This window comes from Zootoca vivipara, chromosome 6, assembly GCF_965207765.1.
Source record: "Zootoca vivipara chromosome 6, rZooViv2.hap1.1, whole genome shotgun sequence".
NCBI classification, from domain to species: Eukaryota; Metazoa; Chordata; class Lepidosauria; order Squamata; family Lacertidae; genus Zootoca; species Zootoca vivipara.
This window is the reverse complement of record NC_142589.1, coordinates 80629678-80646985: the sequence shown is the minus strand read 5'-3', so window position 1 is coordinate 80646985 and position 17308 is coordinate 80629678. Positions and strand designations below refer to the sequence as shown.

Sequence of the window (17308 nt, the reverse complement as noted above, 5' to 3'; positions counted from 1 at the left end):
CAAACAAAGGGCGCGAGTCCCACACAGACTCTACCTGTCCGTTGAGAAGTGCAATGAAGGGAGTTGGGCTGGATGACCCTTAGGGTTCCCTTCAGTTTCCACGAAGGGCCTCTTCGAGCCCAATTCCACCCCCACAGATGAGAGAAGCGGCCCAGCAGCAGACAAGGCAGAGAAGACGGCGGGCGGAGGCTTTCTACGTTTATTAAGGGTTTGGTACAGAACTGTCGCTCTGGGGCTGGAATAACTTACAATCGTCCCAAGGCTAAAGGGTGGGCTCATTTAATATCGCTAACCCAATGATAACCGGGGGGGGGGGGGCTAACTGGACAATTATTTACAGGGGAGTCTGTACAGATGGGGAGGGAGGTGGGGGATGCGCCCAAAGAGGCAGGGTCCGGGAGGAAGGGGGGGGAGGTCACAGCAGGGGGACCCAGTGTACAGAAGTGGGGTGAGGCGAAAGGAGCAAGGGGAGGAAAGGGGGCAGGAGGAAGGAAACCCACTTAAAATTTCTCCCCGCGAGAGCTGCCGAATTTAGCGTCGCCACTGTTACCCGTGAGCTCCACCTGGACCCCCCTCCTCCAAGCTCAGCCGCAGCTGCCGCCCCCCCCCCCCACCAGAGACCAGGCTGCCCCTCTCCTCCGCCCTGGGATGTGGGGGGTGCTGGCCACAAGGTCCCCTCCACACCGCTGGGCCCATTTCCCTGTCGAGCAAGAGATGGCAGGGAGCATGGCAGCCGTGCCCGAACCAGTGTGCAATGCCCGCCTGTCCGGTGAAGTGCTGTGCGAGAAGCAGCCTTTTCTTATGGGGGAGGGGGGTGGACGCTGCCCCCCCACGATCCTCCTGAGGGGAGCCACCCCCCCAACGTTGCAGCAGCTCTGGCGGGGGCCCCAGCTGTCAGGACGATGGATCTGAGCCCTTGAACCGACCGCCGGGAGGGCCAGCCTCCTCTCAAGAGGGCCGTCTAAGCACCGGGGTTCTGGTTTGCGAGTGTGTTGTTGTTGTTCTTGGTCTAGTGATGTGGGGCTGGTGGGGAATGGCGGTGAGGGGGCCTGCCCGCCACTCAAGGCCTTGGTGCGCTGCAGGGGAAGTTCAACAGCAGAAGAAGCCAAAACTCAACCTCCAACCCACCCTCTCCGAGAGGAGAACCAGAAGCTCAGCGGCCTCCTCCCACCACAGCTGCTGCACCGGTTGAATGGCTGCTGCCGAATCCTGCAGCCAGGGGGCTGAGCACCAACCGGGACCCAAAACTGCCCGCCAGCCCCTCCGCAAGACAGGGTCACGCCATCCCCAGAACCCTCCAACTCTCCCCCTGCTTCTCACCACCACTGCCACTGCCTGGGCAAGAGGATATCCTCTTTTGGCAACATTGCCCCCCAAGTTTGGCTAAAGGCCTGGCTCCCCCCCCCTCCCCGCTCCAGAGAGACTTTGGCAGATTTAGCTTTCTGGCCATTGGCTGCCGGGCTTCGGGTGGGAGCTGCACACCCAGCTCTCAGTCCCCCCCCCCAAAAAAGGAACTGGGATTCACATCAGCCAGAGACATAATTTTGTCCCAAATACTAAAATGGAGCTGGAATTAAGGACACCCCCCCCCAAAAAAGTGGCTCTGGTTTGAGAGCGGGAAAGGATCTGTTTCAACTTCTGGGTACAGCATTTGCCAACCGATGGAAGCGGGGGGTGGGGCGGGGAACCAAAATTATTATTGTTGTTGTTATTGAATTTATATACTGCCCTATACCCGGGGGTCTCGGGGGTCTCCTTGAAAATGCACCTGGTGGGAAGAGGAAGGGGGTGAGAGAGACCTGCTTTGCAGGGATCCCAGCTCCTACACTCTCCCCTGTAATGGCAAAGTGGGTAGGAGAGGGGTCTGCAACACCACAATTTGCCAAAGACCCCCCTTTTGCTTTCGAGGCTCCCCATGCCATGCGTCTGCTAGTTAACAGAGTAAAGCCCCCCCCCCAAAAAAAACCACTTAGGAAGGGAAGCAGGCTGAGAGAGAGAGAGCTCCCCTTTAAGGTTCCCGCAGCAGCTGGGGACCCCCCTAGAGGCGATCCTTGGACCAAGTACAGTGGCGAGGGTGAAGCCGGCCCCGGTGGTGGCGGTGATGGTGGTGTGACCCCCCTTTCCTCAACGCCCCCCTCTCTTTCCCCAACCCCACAGCCCCTAGGCACAGCGGGCAGGCCAGTGGGAGCCCCCCAGAGCAGCTCCTCGTCCTATCAGGCAGCAGGATCAGGCCCCAGAAAAAAGCCCCCAAGGGGGACGCAACGGAGAGGGCGGCCGAGGGTCACACCCTCTCTCTGGCCCCCCCGCAACAGCCTGTGGGGTTGGCGCAGAAGGAAGAAGCCCCGCCAGCCAGCGCTGCCTAGAGTTGCAGCTGGTCCGAGATTTTCGCCACCAGGGTGCGGAAGGCCAGGGAGGTGCCCGCCTGGCGCCGGAAGAGGACGCCGTGGAGCCCTCCCAAGCGCTGTAGGCGACACACCTCCACCTCAAAGGAGCAGAAGTGCTCGCTGGGGCTCTTCTCGTGGGTGCAGGACAGGACGAAGGGCTCCGTCTGGCGGCAGCAGCAGCTGGCGGAGTCCGTGGCCTGGCGGAGGGCAACCAGAATGGCCTCGGCGGAGCGGGTGCTGGTCAGCTTCACATTCCAGGTAAATCGGAGCAGCCGGGGTTCTGCTTCCTTTTGATGCCAAGGTAGATTGCAACTGCGCAGGGGAGAGAAGGGCAGAGGGGGAGAAGTTTAGGGCGCACACACCACATGTGCCCGTTTGGCCCCTATGATCGGCAGGTGCCACCTAACACATGTTCTGCGCTTGTAGGAAATTGACTCCCGCCCCCCCCCCCAGTGAGCTGGCGGCTGCACTTTGGAGCTGGCCCGTGTTCTATGGAACTCTCTGCCACTAGAGATTCGGAAGGCGCTTTGCGGGCCAACTTTCTTTTAAAATCAATTCCATTGAGTGTCTTTAACATAAAATACAATGAAAACCAAACTGAAGAAGATAAACAGAAGAGAAGAAACCAGAAGGAAGAGAAGAAAATAAAGAAATAGAAAAGGAAGAGAAGGAAAAGAAGAAGAGAAGAAGAAAATAGTTCATCTGTGCCAATTTTCTAATGCCCGCTGAAATTTTTCTCTATTCCGCCAGGCCCATGCAAGGCAATGAAGAACACATCCTTCTACTTTGGGTAACGGATTCCAGATTCTAACTTTTTAAATATGGTTTTCATTGTATGGTTTTATATTCTCAATGTTGCAAGCTGCGTTGATATATATCTTTCCCTGACACAGAGGCCTTCAAATATTTTTGCGACGAATGAATGACCTTGACAGTGAGACAGCTGGGTACCAACCTTGTGAGCGCAGGTCCCCTGATTCTCTCAGGTTCGTCTGCGACCCTGGAAAGAGGAAGAAGAGGAGAGCAATGAAGAAGGTACAGCCGACGGTGGGGTGGGGGGGTGGGCCAAAGGGTGGGCAGGCTCTTTCCCCATTCCCAGCCACCGGAGGAGCCTTGAACCCCAGGCCGGGAGAGAGGTGGAGGGACCAGCTAGCTCCGTCCGAGAGCCCCGCCCTCAAACCTTCCCTGTGCGCAGAGAGCCCAAGATTCCCTGGCTGAGTCACAGAACTGTGGAGTTGGGAGGGACCCCCAGAAGTCATCTAGCTCAACCCCCTTGGCAAGGCTGGGAATCACAGCTAAGTGAGGCTGCATCAGAGACCTTCCCTGGGGAGGGGGGCTCTTCTACCTGCATGTGGGCTGTACCACTTCAAACTGCATTTGTGGGGGGGGGGATTACGTGGCTGATACCAGTTGGGGTCTGGGGAGGGGGAATGCACCGCAGGGAGAAAGCCAGCGCGTCAGGGAGAAAGGCTCTCAGCAGTGCCTTCCCCCCAGCCTGGAACTGGTGTCGACAATGTAAAGGGGCATTTGATCAGTCTCACAAGCCCCTCTGCGCTGCTTAGATATAGTCAGGTGTGGTGCAAACTATTATTCATTTATTCTTTTATTTCTTGCATGGCTATGCCACCTTTTTCTCAAGGCGGCAACCCCATGGTTCTCCGCCTCCTCATTTAACCCCACCACCACCACCACAACCCTGAGGGGCAGGCTAGGCCGAGGGAGGCAGTGATTGGGCCCCGGGGTCACACCCTGAGCTTCATGGCCAAGCGGGGCGGGGCACCCTGGTCTCTCTCTCCCCGGCCGTAGTCCGGCACTCTAACCACCACGCCACACTATCTCTCGGCTAGCCCAGCTATCCTCCTGGCCTGGCTCTTACCCAGCCTTGCTTAAGAGCTCCTGGGGAGGGGGTGGAGCCATAGAGCTTAGCTCAGACCTGGAATGTAAGGAAGAGAGTGCTTTTGAGAACGTGCAGAGCGCCTTTCCGCAGCCATCCGGGATTAAGGGGACTGAGGGGCTTCCGGGATTGGAAGCGGGGGTGGGGGTGGGGGTGTCCCTTCTACCCCGCCAAGCACTCGTGTTAGAAGCTAAGCCCCGAACAACACACTTTTTGGGGTGGGTGGGAAAGAACCTCTAGATTTCTAGTCAAGCGAGAAGGAAGCAAAAGCTTTTATGGGATTGGGGGGGGATCAGGTGGGGAGGAGGCAGGAGGGGAAGGGGCTGGAGGCAGGCAGGCGGGCAAGGCTTCCCCCGCCACCCCCAGGGAAGAAGAAAAGGCAGCCAGACTTACTGATTTTAGATCCTTGAGGCATTGAAGCACCCGAAACACACCTGTTAGAATTCTGCCGCTTAGACGGGTCAAGAGTGACCCTGGAAACAGAGAAAAGCAGAGTGAAACCAGCGCAGAGGGAAAGGCGGCAGCAGCAGGAGGAGGAGGGGTGGGGAGCAAGAGAGGTTAGTGGGGAGAGCAATCTCTTCCTTCCAGCAGAAATGCCTCCAAATGGGGGGTGGGAGAGGGGACGGGATCGTACAGCTGGGAGGGGGCCCCCAAGGGTCATCTAGCCCAACCCCGCTGCAGTGCAAGAATCTGAACAGGTGCCTCATGGGCCGAACAAACCAAGCCTGAGAGTTTCAATTCCCAGGGTGCCTCGTCTGATCCGATTTGTTAAACCACGCTGGGGAACTGTAGCTCTGGGAAGGGAATTTGGACACACCCTTAACGAACCTCGTCAGGCGTAACAAACTACATCTCCCAGAACTCTTTGCGGTAAGTGGCGGTGGTTTAATGAGGCTTCAAAGCGCATGCCATGAACGTGGCCACAGGAATATGGGGCATTTGTGGCAGATTCATCCTGTTATACTAGCCGTTCTGCGACTCAACCGACAACAATAGGGCTTGCAGCGCAGCAAAATGAGGAATCATAGAATCATAGGATTGTAGAGTTGGAAGGGGTCCCCAAGAGTCATCTAGTCTAACCCCCTGAAATGCAGGAATCTCAGCTAAAGCATCCCTGACAGATGGCCGTCCAACCTTTGTTTATAAACCTCCAAGGAAGGGGAGTCCAAGGAAGCAAAAACACACACCAGAACATCTGTGCTATGAAACGTTGTGGGATTCCAGGTTTTTCAGAATCCGCACTGATTGGAAACAACCCCTTCCCCCAAAACCTTTGCAGAGAGCAAACAGTATCAGAAGTGTCACGATGACTGCCCCAGGAGCAAATTGCAAGTGCGGAGTAAAAAGGAGGCTCGGGGGGGGGGGTGTTGTCCCTCGGCCTGCTGCCAAACCTGAGCGGCTGAAAGGGGCCTTCTCGGTGGTGGCTGCTCCCAGGCAACTTTGGAACTCCCTGCCGAGAGAAGCCAGGTTGGCTCCCTCCTTGCTGTGCTTCAGGTGAAGCCTTTCTTTTTCCAACTGGCTTTTCCAACTGCTTTTAATGAAATGGCTGGTGCCGTGCTATTTTTATTGCTTTTATCATTGCAATTAACTGTTTGCTTTGAGATATATGCATATATGCAGTTTTAATTCTCTCAATGTTAATGTTTTAAATGAGTCCTCCCTCATGTATTTTAGCCGTGCTTATTTGTATCTGGAAGCCGCCTTGTGTCCCCATCAGGGGAAAAGGCGGGTAAATAACAATAAAAGCCACTGCCTGGGGCTTCCAAGCCCTCCTCTTCCTCTGCTGCAGAGCTGGCCCAAGACATTTTGCTGCCTGAGGCAAAGAGCAAGAAGCAGCCCGCCCCCTTCAATGTTCAGAAGGTGTCTGGACTCAGAGCTGACTCAAACTTCAAGAGCACAGCAGCATCCCCTGCCAGCACACAGTTCAGAAGGTGCAGGGCACTCCTTCTTCTCCCCCCCAACAGCCAAGGCGGAGGTTCTGCCACCTGAGGCGGTTGCCTCCCTATGTCCAATGCTTGTGCTGGCCCCGCTAAGGGCACTATCTAAAGGCAGGGTGGAAAGAGCTTTTAAGCTCTCCACCTTGCTCACTGGACAAAGTCTGCGTGGTATGTGGACTCTGGGGGAACGAGGGATTCTCTCTCTCTCCCCCCCACTAGCTATGGGGCAGCTCCAATGCTATGGGTGTACACAGTTTCCGCCAGAAACCATGGTGCTGGTCCCCCACGGAAGAGGCAATTGCACCGTGCAGCTGCAGGAGGATTGCCCTGTCTTATGAACTCTGAGTGCAGATTCTGCCGCGGAAGCCATCTTCTGCTTAGAAATCAGGGTGGATAAAAATCAATGATATTTTAAAATATATATATTTTTTTAAAAATTGGATTTTTAAAAATTTTAAATTGGATTTTTAAAATAAAATGCTTTTGGAGGAAACTATCTTTCTAAAGATAGTTTTCTATTTAGGTTACATTATAGTCCAAAGGAAGGGACGCGGGTGGCGCTGTGGGTTAAACCACAGAGCCTAGGGCTTTGCCGATCAGAAGGTTGGCGGTTCGAATCCCCGCGACGGGGTGAGCTCCCGTTGCTCGGTCCCAGCTCCTGCCAACCTAGCAGTTCGAAAGTACGTCAAAATGCAAGTAGATAAATAGGTACTGCTACAGCAGGAAGGTAAACGGCGTTTCCATGTGCTGCTCTGGTTTGCCAGAAGCGGCTTTGTCATGCTGGCCACATGACCTGGAAGCTGTATGCCAGCTCCCTCGGCCAATAACATGAGATGAGCGCTGCAACCCCAGAGTCGGTCACGACTGGGCCTAATGGTCAGGGGTCCCTTTACCTTTTATAGTCCAAAGGCTATTAATCAGGAAATAAGGATTTGTTTTAAGTTTTTCACATGTGCTGAAACTCAGGCTAAGTTTTTTTTAAAAAAAGTGTAACCACATCAGTTAACAAACATGGATTTGTTATAACACTATATGCTATAATGTTATTGCTTTAGTTAAATAGGTTGTTTAAATTGTTATTAAGGAAATGATTATTTTTCTCCTTCCAATGAAGCACAGCAGAAAAGTTGTCCAAATATAAACAGTTATTAAACCTCACAATAATTTCATAATTATCTGTCTATGTATTTCTAACGGCATAACCAAATCAGTAATTTTTGATATAACTGTAAAAACTACTCTGAAAATTTATTATTCCAAAAATGAAACCTTCACCTGGTTGTAAATATTAAGATTATACCAGTAAGAATGAGTCTTTCTGTAAAAAAATGATTGAAATCAAGTCTTACTGACTAGTGAATTAAACCAAGTCTTACTGACTGCTGATTTAAACCATGATTTAAATCGATTTGATTTGATTTAAATCAAAACCACCCTTAGCGATGCAGTAAATCAAACTGGGGGGTAAGGGCAAGAGGAAAAGGAGTCGGGGAGTGGCAACCACCCAGCCAGCGTTCTCGATTTCTTCACCCTCTTCGCCCGCCCGGCCGCTCACCTCCGCGTGAGTTTCGACGTGAGCTTGCTGAAGAGGTTGGAGGTGGCGCGGCTGCGGCTCTGAGGCAGAGGGGTGGCTTCATGGGAGAGCGTGGGGGAGGTGGGAGGCCCGTTCTGCACACCGGTCCCACGCCGGTCCCGCACCTGCCCCCCGTGGAAGGTGCTGCGGATGTTGGTGCCGCGAGACAGCCGGGTGCGGTCCGAGGAGGTGGACGAGGTGGCGATGCTGTGGCTGGAGGGGGAGGCGGGAGGCACCCGATTGGTGGCAGAGCTGCATGGGGCAGGGTGGGGATTGGAGGGGGGGGAGAGAGAGAGAGAGAGAGAGAGAGAGATGAGGCAGAAGTCAGCATTAGTCACCCATCAAGGCAGGCAACACGGGCAAGATTTTGGGGGTTTCCTTTGGACAGAAACAATTGCCTGCTGTCCGTAATTAACGGTACCAAATACTTTTGACAGTGCCAATGTACAGGTGAAACTCAGAAAATTAGAATATCGTCGAAGAGTGCACTCATTTCAGTAATGCAACTTATTCTTTTTAATTTTAATTTTAATTTTCACAAATGTTTCTTTTGGAAATTCCACTGTAATAAAACAAATAGTTACAATAATACAAAAATAAACATCGCTATTACATTTCATTAATTACATTCCATTTATAATTGGCCCACCTAATGACAAATAATTACAATTACAACAAATAAAGGCTTGACATATCTTGCTTTGCATGTCATGCATCTATCTCATATATTGGTTTCACCTTTTAAGTTGCGTTACTGAAATAAATGCACTTTTCGATGATATTCTAATTTTCCGAGTTTCACCTGTAGGAATATTATCTCGTACAGTGCTTTTTTCTGGGGGTATGCATCCCCCAAAACATTTTGTGAATCTAAGTTTGGCCTCATTGAGGGTCATTATTTCAATAAGCAGGAAAATGAGAGCACCCTAAACTTTTCCTTTAGGAAAAAAAAGCACTGATCTTATATATGATCTTGGCAGCTCAAATAGTAATTGCAACTCAATGGAAAACAGCCCCAAATCTTGAGACTGGGCATTTGGTACCTTCACACTGGAATATGGCAATAATGGGGGAAATTACATATAATTTGAGATTTGAAAAAGGACTAGAACCCCCAGGTGCTTCTTCTATGATTTGGCATCCTTTTACGGCATGTACAGTGGAACCATATTTTCCAAGGCAACCCTCCTCTCGAGCCTGGCAAATTGGGAAAGAAGTTTGATAGTCCGATAACATTGGGATTCTTTACTTGGACTTTCTGATTTTAACTCATAGGCAACTGTACTCATTTCCTATTTACACTTTTCGTATTTTAATAGTCATCTGTTGTTAGAAACGTTCTGTTTTATATAACGTTATGAATTAAATATGAAATCCTCTCCCATGCACAAGAAGCTGGGGGGCCCTGAAGCCAGACGAAGAGTATCCTGACCATGTACAGAGAGCACTTCTGCAGCCACCTCGAAACCACATCTAATCGCTACGTGCTGGCAATTAGGAGTGACTATTTCTGGAGTGAAAAGGCTGCCTTTCCAGGCTGGCTACAATCCTGGGTTTTTAGAAGCTAATAATAATAATAATAATAATAATAATAATAATAATAATAATATATTATTATTATTATTATTATTATTATTATTATTTATACCCCGCCCACCTGGCTGGGCTTCCCCAGCCACTCTGGGCAGCTTCCAACAAAATATTAAAATACAGTAATCCATCAAACATTAAAAGCTTCCCTAAACAGGGCTGCCTTCAGAAGTCTTCTAAAAGTCTGGTAGTTGTTGTTCTATTTTACATCTGGTAGGAGGGCGTTCCATAGGGCAGGTGCCACTACCGAGAAGGTCCTCTGGCTGGTTCCCTTTAACTTGGCTTCTCGCATGGAGGGAACCGCCAAAAGGCCCTTGGTACTGGACCTCAGTATCCGGGCAGAACGATGGGGTTGGAGACGCTGCTTCAGATATACTAGGAATGGAAAGTGATAAAATGACTCCCTCCAGCCTGCCCTCCCCAAAGAGACATAGAAATGTCCTTCTGCTCTTCCCAAAGATCTGTTTTCAGAGTTCTTCTGGTCCATACTCTGGGCTGAGGAGGAGGAGGCCCAGATGGACCCTCCTAGAAGTTGAGACAGACAGGGCCTCTCTCCCCTCCTCCCGTGTCTCTGGAGACTGTCCTGGATTCTCCCACAGCCAGTCACACGGGTGACCGACCAGGGCCTGGAGACTCCCTGGGGCCAGGGCAGCATTGAGCCAGAAAGAGACCAGTGGAAACTGGGCAGGCGTCCAGCGGCAAGCTGAAGTCTGTGGGAAGGGACAGGGATGGAGAGGTGAGGGGGATGAGGCCAGAGCTCTGCTCCCGGGCCAGAAGAACCCGGGAAGAGCAGGGAAACCAAGAGAGGCTAGCCTTCCTATAAATGATATTTGCATAGCAATGGAATTACAGAACTGGGAGGCATCTAGTCCTACCCCCTGCAATGCAGAAATCACAGCTAAGCAGTGTTAGAAATTCAGATATATAAGCCAGATGGCTCCTGAAAGCAGGATTACAGCCGCTGAAACAGAATGCCTAGTTGCCATTTTTGAGCCAGATGGCTGGAAAGTCATATTTCTCATTACAGCATTTTGGTTTCTGAAATTCCTTCTGATTGTGTAGATAAAATTCTACAGGACGTGTTGCTACCGTAGTATGTGAAAATAGTCAAGATCCAAGGGCTCCCAGCATGCACCTCCAGATGATGGAGATGTCCACTGTCATTCCTGGCACCTGGGCATCTTCGCTCGGTCGCAAATGGCCGACAGCCTGGTGCAAAAATGCGCCTGGCAAATTTCGAACGCGGTAGCTAAGGCGTACATTTGTACATTTGTAGGAGCCCCCTTACTTTGCCTTTGCAAGTTGTTTTAAAACTTCTTCCACGTGTCGTGTTTTGATTGCTGCAGCCTGTGCTAGGACCTTAGGGGATTTAAGGGGAGCAATACCTGTTCTCCTTCCCGTTCTGGAGCAGGGAGTGTCGCTCTCCGCCAGGCCGATCCGTACAGACGTAGGTATTCCTCCGGGTCATCATACTCGAAGGAATGTTATTCTGCAACAAGAGAGGAAGAGCCCAGCTGAAGAGGCGGAGGCAGGAGAGAAACAGCGGGGGGAAATCCCAAGACGGAGCTTTTGAGAAGCCAGACTCGTTTCGGCAAACCGGCTTTGTCGCCGGCTCAGCTCAGAACTCTCCAAACAGGTAGCAGGCAGCCGAACGCCCAGGTGTCTCAGAATGGGGATTTTGGATGCAAGCCAAGATTGCGTGTCCAAGAGGGATTTTTGCAGTTGCTGAGACAGATTCTGGCTTTGGGCATGCCTGAATGTGCATGTGCGGCTATACGTGGGGTCGCCACACATTACAAGACACAGATTTTTCTTCCCAGGGTAGATAACCAGACCTGCCAGCTGGAGACAAGACTCTGCAGGGCGCTGCGAATCTGGTCCCAGGGTAGTTTGAGGCTTTGGCCTCTTGCCCGTACCCAGCCATGCCTCCCCCCACCTTGAGCCGCTGCCTGGAAATAACTCACAGGGGGGCACCCAGGGTGGCCAGGCCAGACCAGCGGCCAGAAGGACCCACAGCTTCCGCAAGGGCTTCTGGGGCACAAAAAGCAATGTGCGTTTAGGGGAGGAAAGTTTCATTTTCTCTGCCACTCAGCTCGGAAGCGGATGGGGGTCCAGCCACGCCAGAGCTGCAGGCCCCTACCCCCACCTCCCCACGGGTGGGGGCGCTCCTTCTGCCCAAGCCCGGGGGGACCCCGGAGCCCCCTCCTGCTCACCGTGTTCACGGCACTGTCCTTGCGGCGGTCGGGGATCTCAGATTTGTTGGGGTTATTGGCACTGCTCACCATGGGACTGGAGGGCGGGATTCCCCTGCCGCTGTTGCTGACGACGCTGCAGCTGGCCTTGCGAGAAGGCATGCGGTCCTCTTTCAGCTCCCCGTCCCCCGTGCTGGTGGGGCTGCGTTTGGGGTGCATGGGCACTGGGGATGGGCCGCCTGGAAGCAGAGAGAGGGCAGCAGGAGAGAGAGCCCGTCAGAGACAGGGAGGAGAGGAGAGAACCTGCGGCTGGTCCAAAGGAGTGCTCCTTGGCTGAGCAGGGATTCAAATGCAGGTCTCTGTGAAAGTTTTAGCTCACAGAAAACAAAAGCAAGGCGACAGCCACTGTGGTTGCACTAGGTCCACAGGGGTCAGCAAACTTTTTCAGCAGGAGGCTGGTCCATTGCCCCTCAGACCTTGTGGGGGGACCGGAATATATTTTGAAAACATTTTATAATGAACGAATTCCTATGCCCCACAAATAACCCAGAGATGCATTTTAAATAAAAGGACACATTCGACTCATATAAAAACAGGGTGATTCCTGGACCGTCCGCGGGCCGGATTTAGAAGGTGATTGGGCCAGATCCAGCCCCCCGGGCCTTAGTTTGCCTACCCATGGACTAGGACCCAGGAGACCAGGGTTCAAATCTCCACTCAACCATGAATCTGACCGAGAAAATCAGAAACCAGGAAGACCAAGATTTTAATAAAAGATTGGAAGAAATTTATGTTGTATTTGGAAGATCACTGTAAACAGCTGAGCTCTTCTAACAGGACTTAACACTAGGGAGCTGACAGAGACTTAAGATATAACTGTTAAATGGTATGAATGGAGGACATAAAATATGCAGCAAGAAATGTTAACTATGGAACCCATGGAAGGATGGAGGGAAGTCTAAGGGTGCAAGAGAATCTTGTATCTGCTTTTTTCTTTTGTTAATTATATTTGATTGAGAATGTTAAAAAATAATTGGAAAATCAATAAAAAAAATGTGGTTTCTTTCTTTCTTTCTTTCTTTTTTAAAGCAGCTCTCACTGGGTGGGCTTTGGGCCAGTCACTGCCTCTCACGTTAGCTAACCTGCAGGGTTGTTGTGTGGCTAAGATGGGGAGATGGTGAAGTACAGTATATACGCCACCCTGAGCTCCTTAGAGAAAAAGGTGGGATCTCAGTGGAATTTTCTTTTAAAAAGAGGTGACATGATAGAGGAGTTTATAAAATTACGCGCGGCATAGGGAAAGTGGACAGGGGAAGGTTTTTTCTCCCTTTTTGTAACACTAGAACTCGTGGCTATCCAATGAAGCTGAATTTTGGGAAACTTAGGAAAGATAAGGACTTATTCACAAACTGTGGAACTCCCTCCCACAGGAGGCAACGACGGCCACCAACCTGGATGGCTTCAAAAAAAGATGCAACATATATTCATGGAAGGGGCTATTGATAGTTTCTAGCCAAGATGATTTTGCTCTGCCTTCACGGACAGAGGCATCAATGCTTCTTTAATGCCAGTTCCTAGAAACTTCAGGGGATGAGAAAGTGCTCTTGTGCTCGGATCCTGGTTGTGGCTTTTGCACAATGGGCATCTGGGTGGCCACTGTGAGAACAGGAGGCTGGACCAGATGGGTCCCCTTTGGCCAGATCCAGCCGCTGAGCTCTGCATAATTTCCTACTGAACCTCCAGGCCCAGAGGCAGTCTATCGAGAATTCTAGATTCTCAGGGGTATTTGGCCACTGTGAGAAGAGGATGCTGGACTAGGGGGCCCCTTGGCCTGATCCACCAGCCTGGCCTTTCTTAGGTTCCTTTTTCTCACTCACTGGATCATCAACTTGTCAACGATGTTTCCAAAAAATTTCACACATCACTTGGGAAGGCAGGCAAACTAATAGCAGCGTTGAAGCAATTATTCTTCAACATCAACTTCGTTGGACTGGTCATGTTGTGAGGATGCCTGATTCTTGTCTTCCAAAGCAACTACTCTATTCCGAACTTTAAAAATGGAAAGCGTAATGCTGGTGGTCAACAAAAAGAGGTTTAAAGACTCTCTCAAGGCAAATCTAAAAAAATGTAGTATAAACACTGACAACTGGGAAACACTGGCCTGTGAGCGCTCCAGTTGGAGAACAGCCTTTACCAAAGGTGTCATGGGCTTTGAAGTCACTCGAACTCAGGACGCAAGGGAGAAACGTGCTAAGAGGAAGGCATGCTTGGCAAATTCACACTGTGATCAACTCCCGCCTGGAAACCAATGTTCCCACTGTGGAAGGACGTGTGGATCCAGAATTGGCCTCCACAGTCACTTATGGACTCATTGTTAAAACCGTGTTTATGGAAGACAATCTTACTCGGCTACGAGAGATCGCAGAAGATGATGAAGAAGAAGGTGGTTCCCTTTTCCTTGTAGGCAACCAAGGTGCCACGAAACGCCCATGGACTGGAATAATCTCCTAGGGACTCCCACGGGAAATGGAGCAAGGAGCCGTTTCAGCCCTGCATTGATCAGTTAGCGTGGTAGTACAAGACTGGGACGGAGCGGTTTGGGGGGGGCGCAGGGAGGGAAGGGAGCCCACGTCACTCACAGAAATCACTGTGCCGCCGCTGCCGGTGGTAAGTGGAGGAGCTCCGCTGGCTCTTGGAGTGAGACGAGGAGGACTTACTGGTGCCGTTGGAAACCTCACTGGGCGCTCGCACCCGGGCCAGCGAGAGGCTGCTGCCCGTGCGGGACTCACCCCCTTCCACCTGCTGGGAGACAGGGAGGCGACACAGCAAATGCTTATAAGATTACGCACAGCACAACGAAACAACAACCTACCCCAAAAACGGAAAGGGGAAGAAGTCCTAGCAAAAGAAGAATGGGTACAAAAACTTATGGAATGTGCAGGAATGGCAAAACTTTACTGGAAAAATAAGAAATCTATACAGTGGTACCTTGGTTTACGAACTTAATCCATTCCGGAAGTCTGTTCTTAAACCAAAGTGTTCTTAAACCAAGGTGTGCTTTCCCATAGCAGCGGGGGACTCAATTTACAAATGGAACAAGGCAAAGTTCACAAACCAAAACACCTACTTCCGGGTTTGCAGCGTTCTTCATCCAAGTTGTTCATAAACTAAAGTGTTCTTAAACCAAGGTACCACCATATAACAAACTTTTTATATAAAAGAATGGAAATGGTTGATGGAATATTTACAAACAAACTGCAAACAGATAAGAACATTGGCAGGGTTATTGTAATAACCTGAAGTTTTATAAGAGTACATATTTAAAGCAGATGAATAAATGAGCAAATTAAGTTAATTTGGAATACGTGGAAAATATTAAAAATAAATTTAAGGAACCGCAGGAAGAGGGGGATGGAAGCCGAGTTCTGAAATGCTGAAATGATTGAAAAATGATTTAAATGTATAAAACTGAAAATCATAAATAATATATATATATATATAATAAAGTGCAAGTGTCTCTGCGTCCAGTCCCTGTGTCCGTGCTACTGCGCATGTGCCCCACGGACACAGGGATTGGATGCAGAGACTGGACGCACACATGCGCGCGCTCTCCCCACCCCCCCACCTACCGTTTCCCTGCGGCCGCCAACCGCCGCTCCCGGCTGGACTGAGCGTTGGCGGCGGCGGGGGGGGGGAGAGCGCGCGTGTGTGTGCGTCCAGCAAGGACAGGTCCTGGGGTTGTCTCCTTCCTGTCGGCGGCTGGGGGAGAGGAAGGAAGGAGGAGAAAGGGCTGCTTTTTCCTCCTGCGTTCCTGTCCCCCTGCCGCCGACAGGAAGGAGAGGTCCCGGGAGCACCGGGTCGAGGAGCCGGTGCTCCAAAGTCAGCGCCCAGCAACGCCGTGCTGGATTGAGGAGGCAATGCTCTGTGCGGCGCTGCTGGGCGCTGAGTGCAGACCGGCTCCTCAATCCGGTGCTCCGCACAGCGCTGATCAGCGCTGACCCGGCAGGCCGCTGGATCAAGGAAGCGGCCTGCCGGGTCGGCACCCAGCAGCGCTGCGCGGAGCACCAGATCGAGGAGCCAGTCTGCAGAGTCAGCGCCCAGCAACACCGCACAGAGCATCGCCTCCTCAATCCAGCACGGCGTTGCTGGGCGCTGACTCTGCAGACCGGCTCCTCGATCCGGTGCTCCGCGCAGCGCTCACATATGTTCTAGCGCCCGTTATTTAACGGGCTGAACAACACTAGTATATATATAAAAGACAATGATCTAATCCCACCCCAAACAGCATATGAATCGGTAAGGCTAATCTGACCCAACAAAGCGCATGACAACCAACGAAACTCTGGACCCCCCAATCTCTCTCTCTCTCTCTCTCTCTCTCTCTGTGTGTGTGTGTGTGTGTGTGTGTGTGTGTATCAAGGACCTACCCACATCACGCTGACAAAAAAGCCCTGCATGAATGCCACACGATAGCATGAAACATCATTATTCCTGTTAGCTCTCTCTCCTCTTGTCCCCCCCCCCCCATCAAATAACGCGGAGGAGCTACATGCAATTTTCTTTGTTTGTTACGCAAGAAAATATTTAATAAAAGCTAATTTTCGAAAAAGAAAAACCAACACACGGCATGGGGGAAATGAGAGAGGAAAGCTTTTCTCTCCTGACACTGGAACTCACAGACATTTGGAAAAAGCAGAATGCTGGAGGATTTAGGACAGAGAAAAGGAAGTCTTTTTTGTGAGTTGAACTACGGAACTCCCTCCCGCAGGAAGCAGCAATGGCCATCGACGGAGGTGGCTTCTCAAGGGGCATAGGCAGGTTCATGGAGGAGGAGAGGGATATGGGTGGGGCTCCTTTCTGGCCCAGTCCTGACAAAGGGGCTGCTCCTCTGCTGTGGCTTCGGGGGTCTCATTCTGCAGCTGTGCAGGATTCCCCCTTGCATGCGTGTCCCTGGAGAGAAGGGCGCTCCCGCCCCACCCTGCCTGTAACTCCAGGCCTCACCTCGTTCTTCCTGCCCAGCAGGAGGTAGGTGGCCGTCACCTCGTTGTACTTCTGGCTGGTCAGGGCTTCCTTGATCTCTTCTCGGGTGTAGCCCATGCCGACCATCACTTCTGGGCAGGGAATGGAAAGAGACGGCGAAGAAGGTTAGGCTCTAGTCACCAATTTACATCGACTGTGGACACAAGGGAAGGTGGCTCAGATGGAGCAAGCTGGAAGGCGCCTTCTGCTGCTCCAGAGGGCAGGATCTGAACCAACGGATTCAAACAGCCAGAAAGGACAGTCTGACTGAACGTTAGGAAGGCTTTTTCTGAGGGTTAGAGCAGGCATCCCCAAACTTCGGCCCTCCAGATGTTTTGGACTACAATTCCCATCTTCCCCGACCACTGGTCCTGTTAGCTAGGGATCATGGGAGTTGTAGGCCAAAACATCTGGAGGGCCACAGTTTGGGGATGCCTGGGTTAGAGCCACCCTCCCTGCTCGCAGTCTGTCTCGCCAGAGTGGTGCATGCTCTAGTTATCACCCACTTGGACTACTGCAATGCGCTCCATGTGGGGCTACCTTTGAAGGTGACCAAGAAACTGCAACTAATCCAGAATGCGGCAGCTAGACTGGTGACTGGGAGCAGCCGCCGGGACCACATAACACCGGTCCCAAGAGATCTACACTGGCTCCCAGTATGTTTCCGAGCACAATTCAAAGTGTTGGTGCTGGCCTTTAAAGCCCTAAACGGCCTCGGC

At 51.5% G+C, this 17308-nt stretch overlaps 1 protein-coding gene across 9 annotated transcripts in view; it reads right to left on the bottom strand.

Moving 5' to 3' along the window:
- Nucleotides 1-185: 185 nt before the first annotated feature.
- Nucleotides 186-17308, bottom strand: part of MARK4 (microtubule affinity regulating kinase 4) — a 56140-nt gene continuing 39017 nt past the window's right edge. Inside the window, exons 11-19 of one of the 9 annotated variants that reach the window (XR_015950723.1) lie at nt 16572-16681; nt 14210-14372; nt 11592-11809; nt 10764-10867; nt 7771-8040; nt 4672-4751; nt 4261-4317; nt 3340-3384; nt 186-2696 (exon numbers count right to left, since the gene is read on the bottom strand). Coding sequence is in view for 8 of the 9 variants with exons in the window: in XM_035117674.3 (XP_034973565.1) it covers nt 2360-2696; nt 3340-3384; nt 4261-4317; nt 7771-8040; nt 10764-10867; nt 11592-11809; nt 14210-14372; nt 16572-16681 (1304 nt within the window). In the remaining variant the exon portion in view is untranslated. The remainder of the gene's footprint in view (nt 2697-3339; nt 3385-4260; nt 4318-4671; nt 4752-7770; nt 8041-10763; nt 10868-11591; nt 11810-14209; nt 14373-16571; nt 16682-17308) is intronic. The other 8 variants (XM_035117679.3, XM_035117674.3, XM_035117678.3 and 5 more) reach the window with 8 other exon arrangements.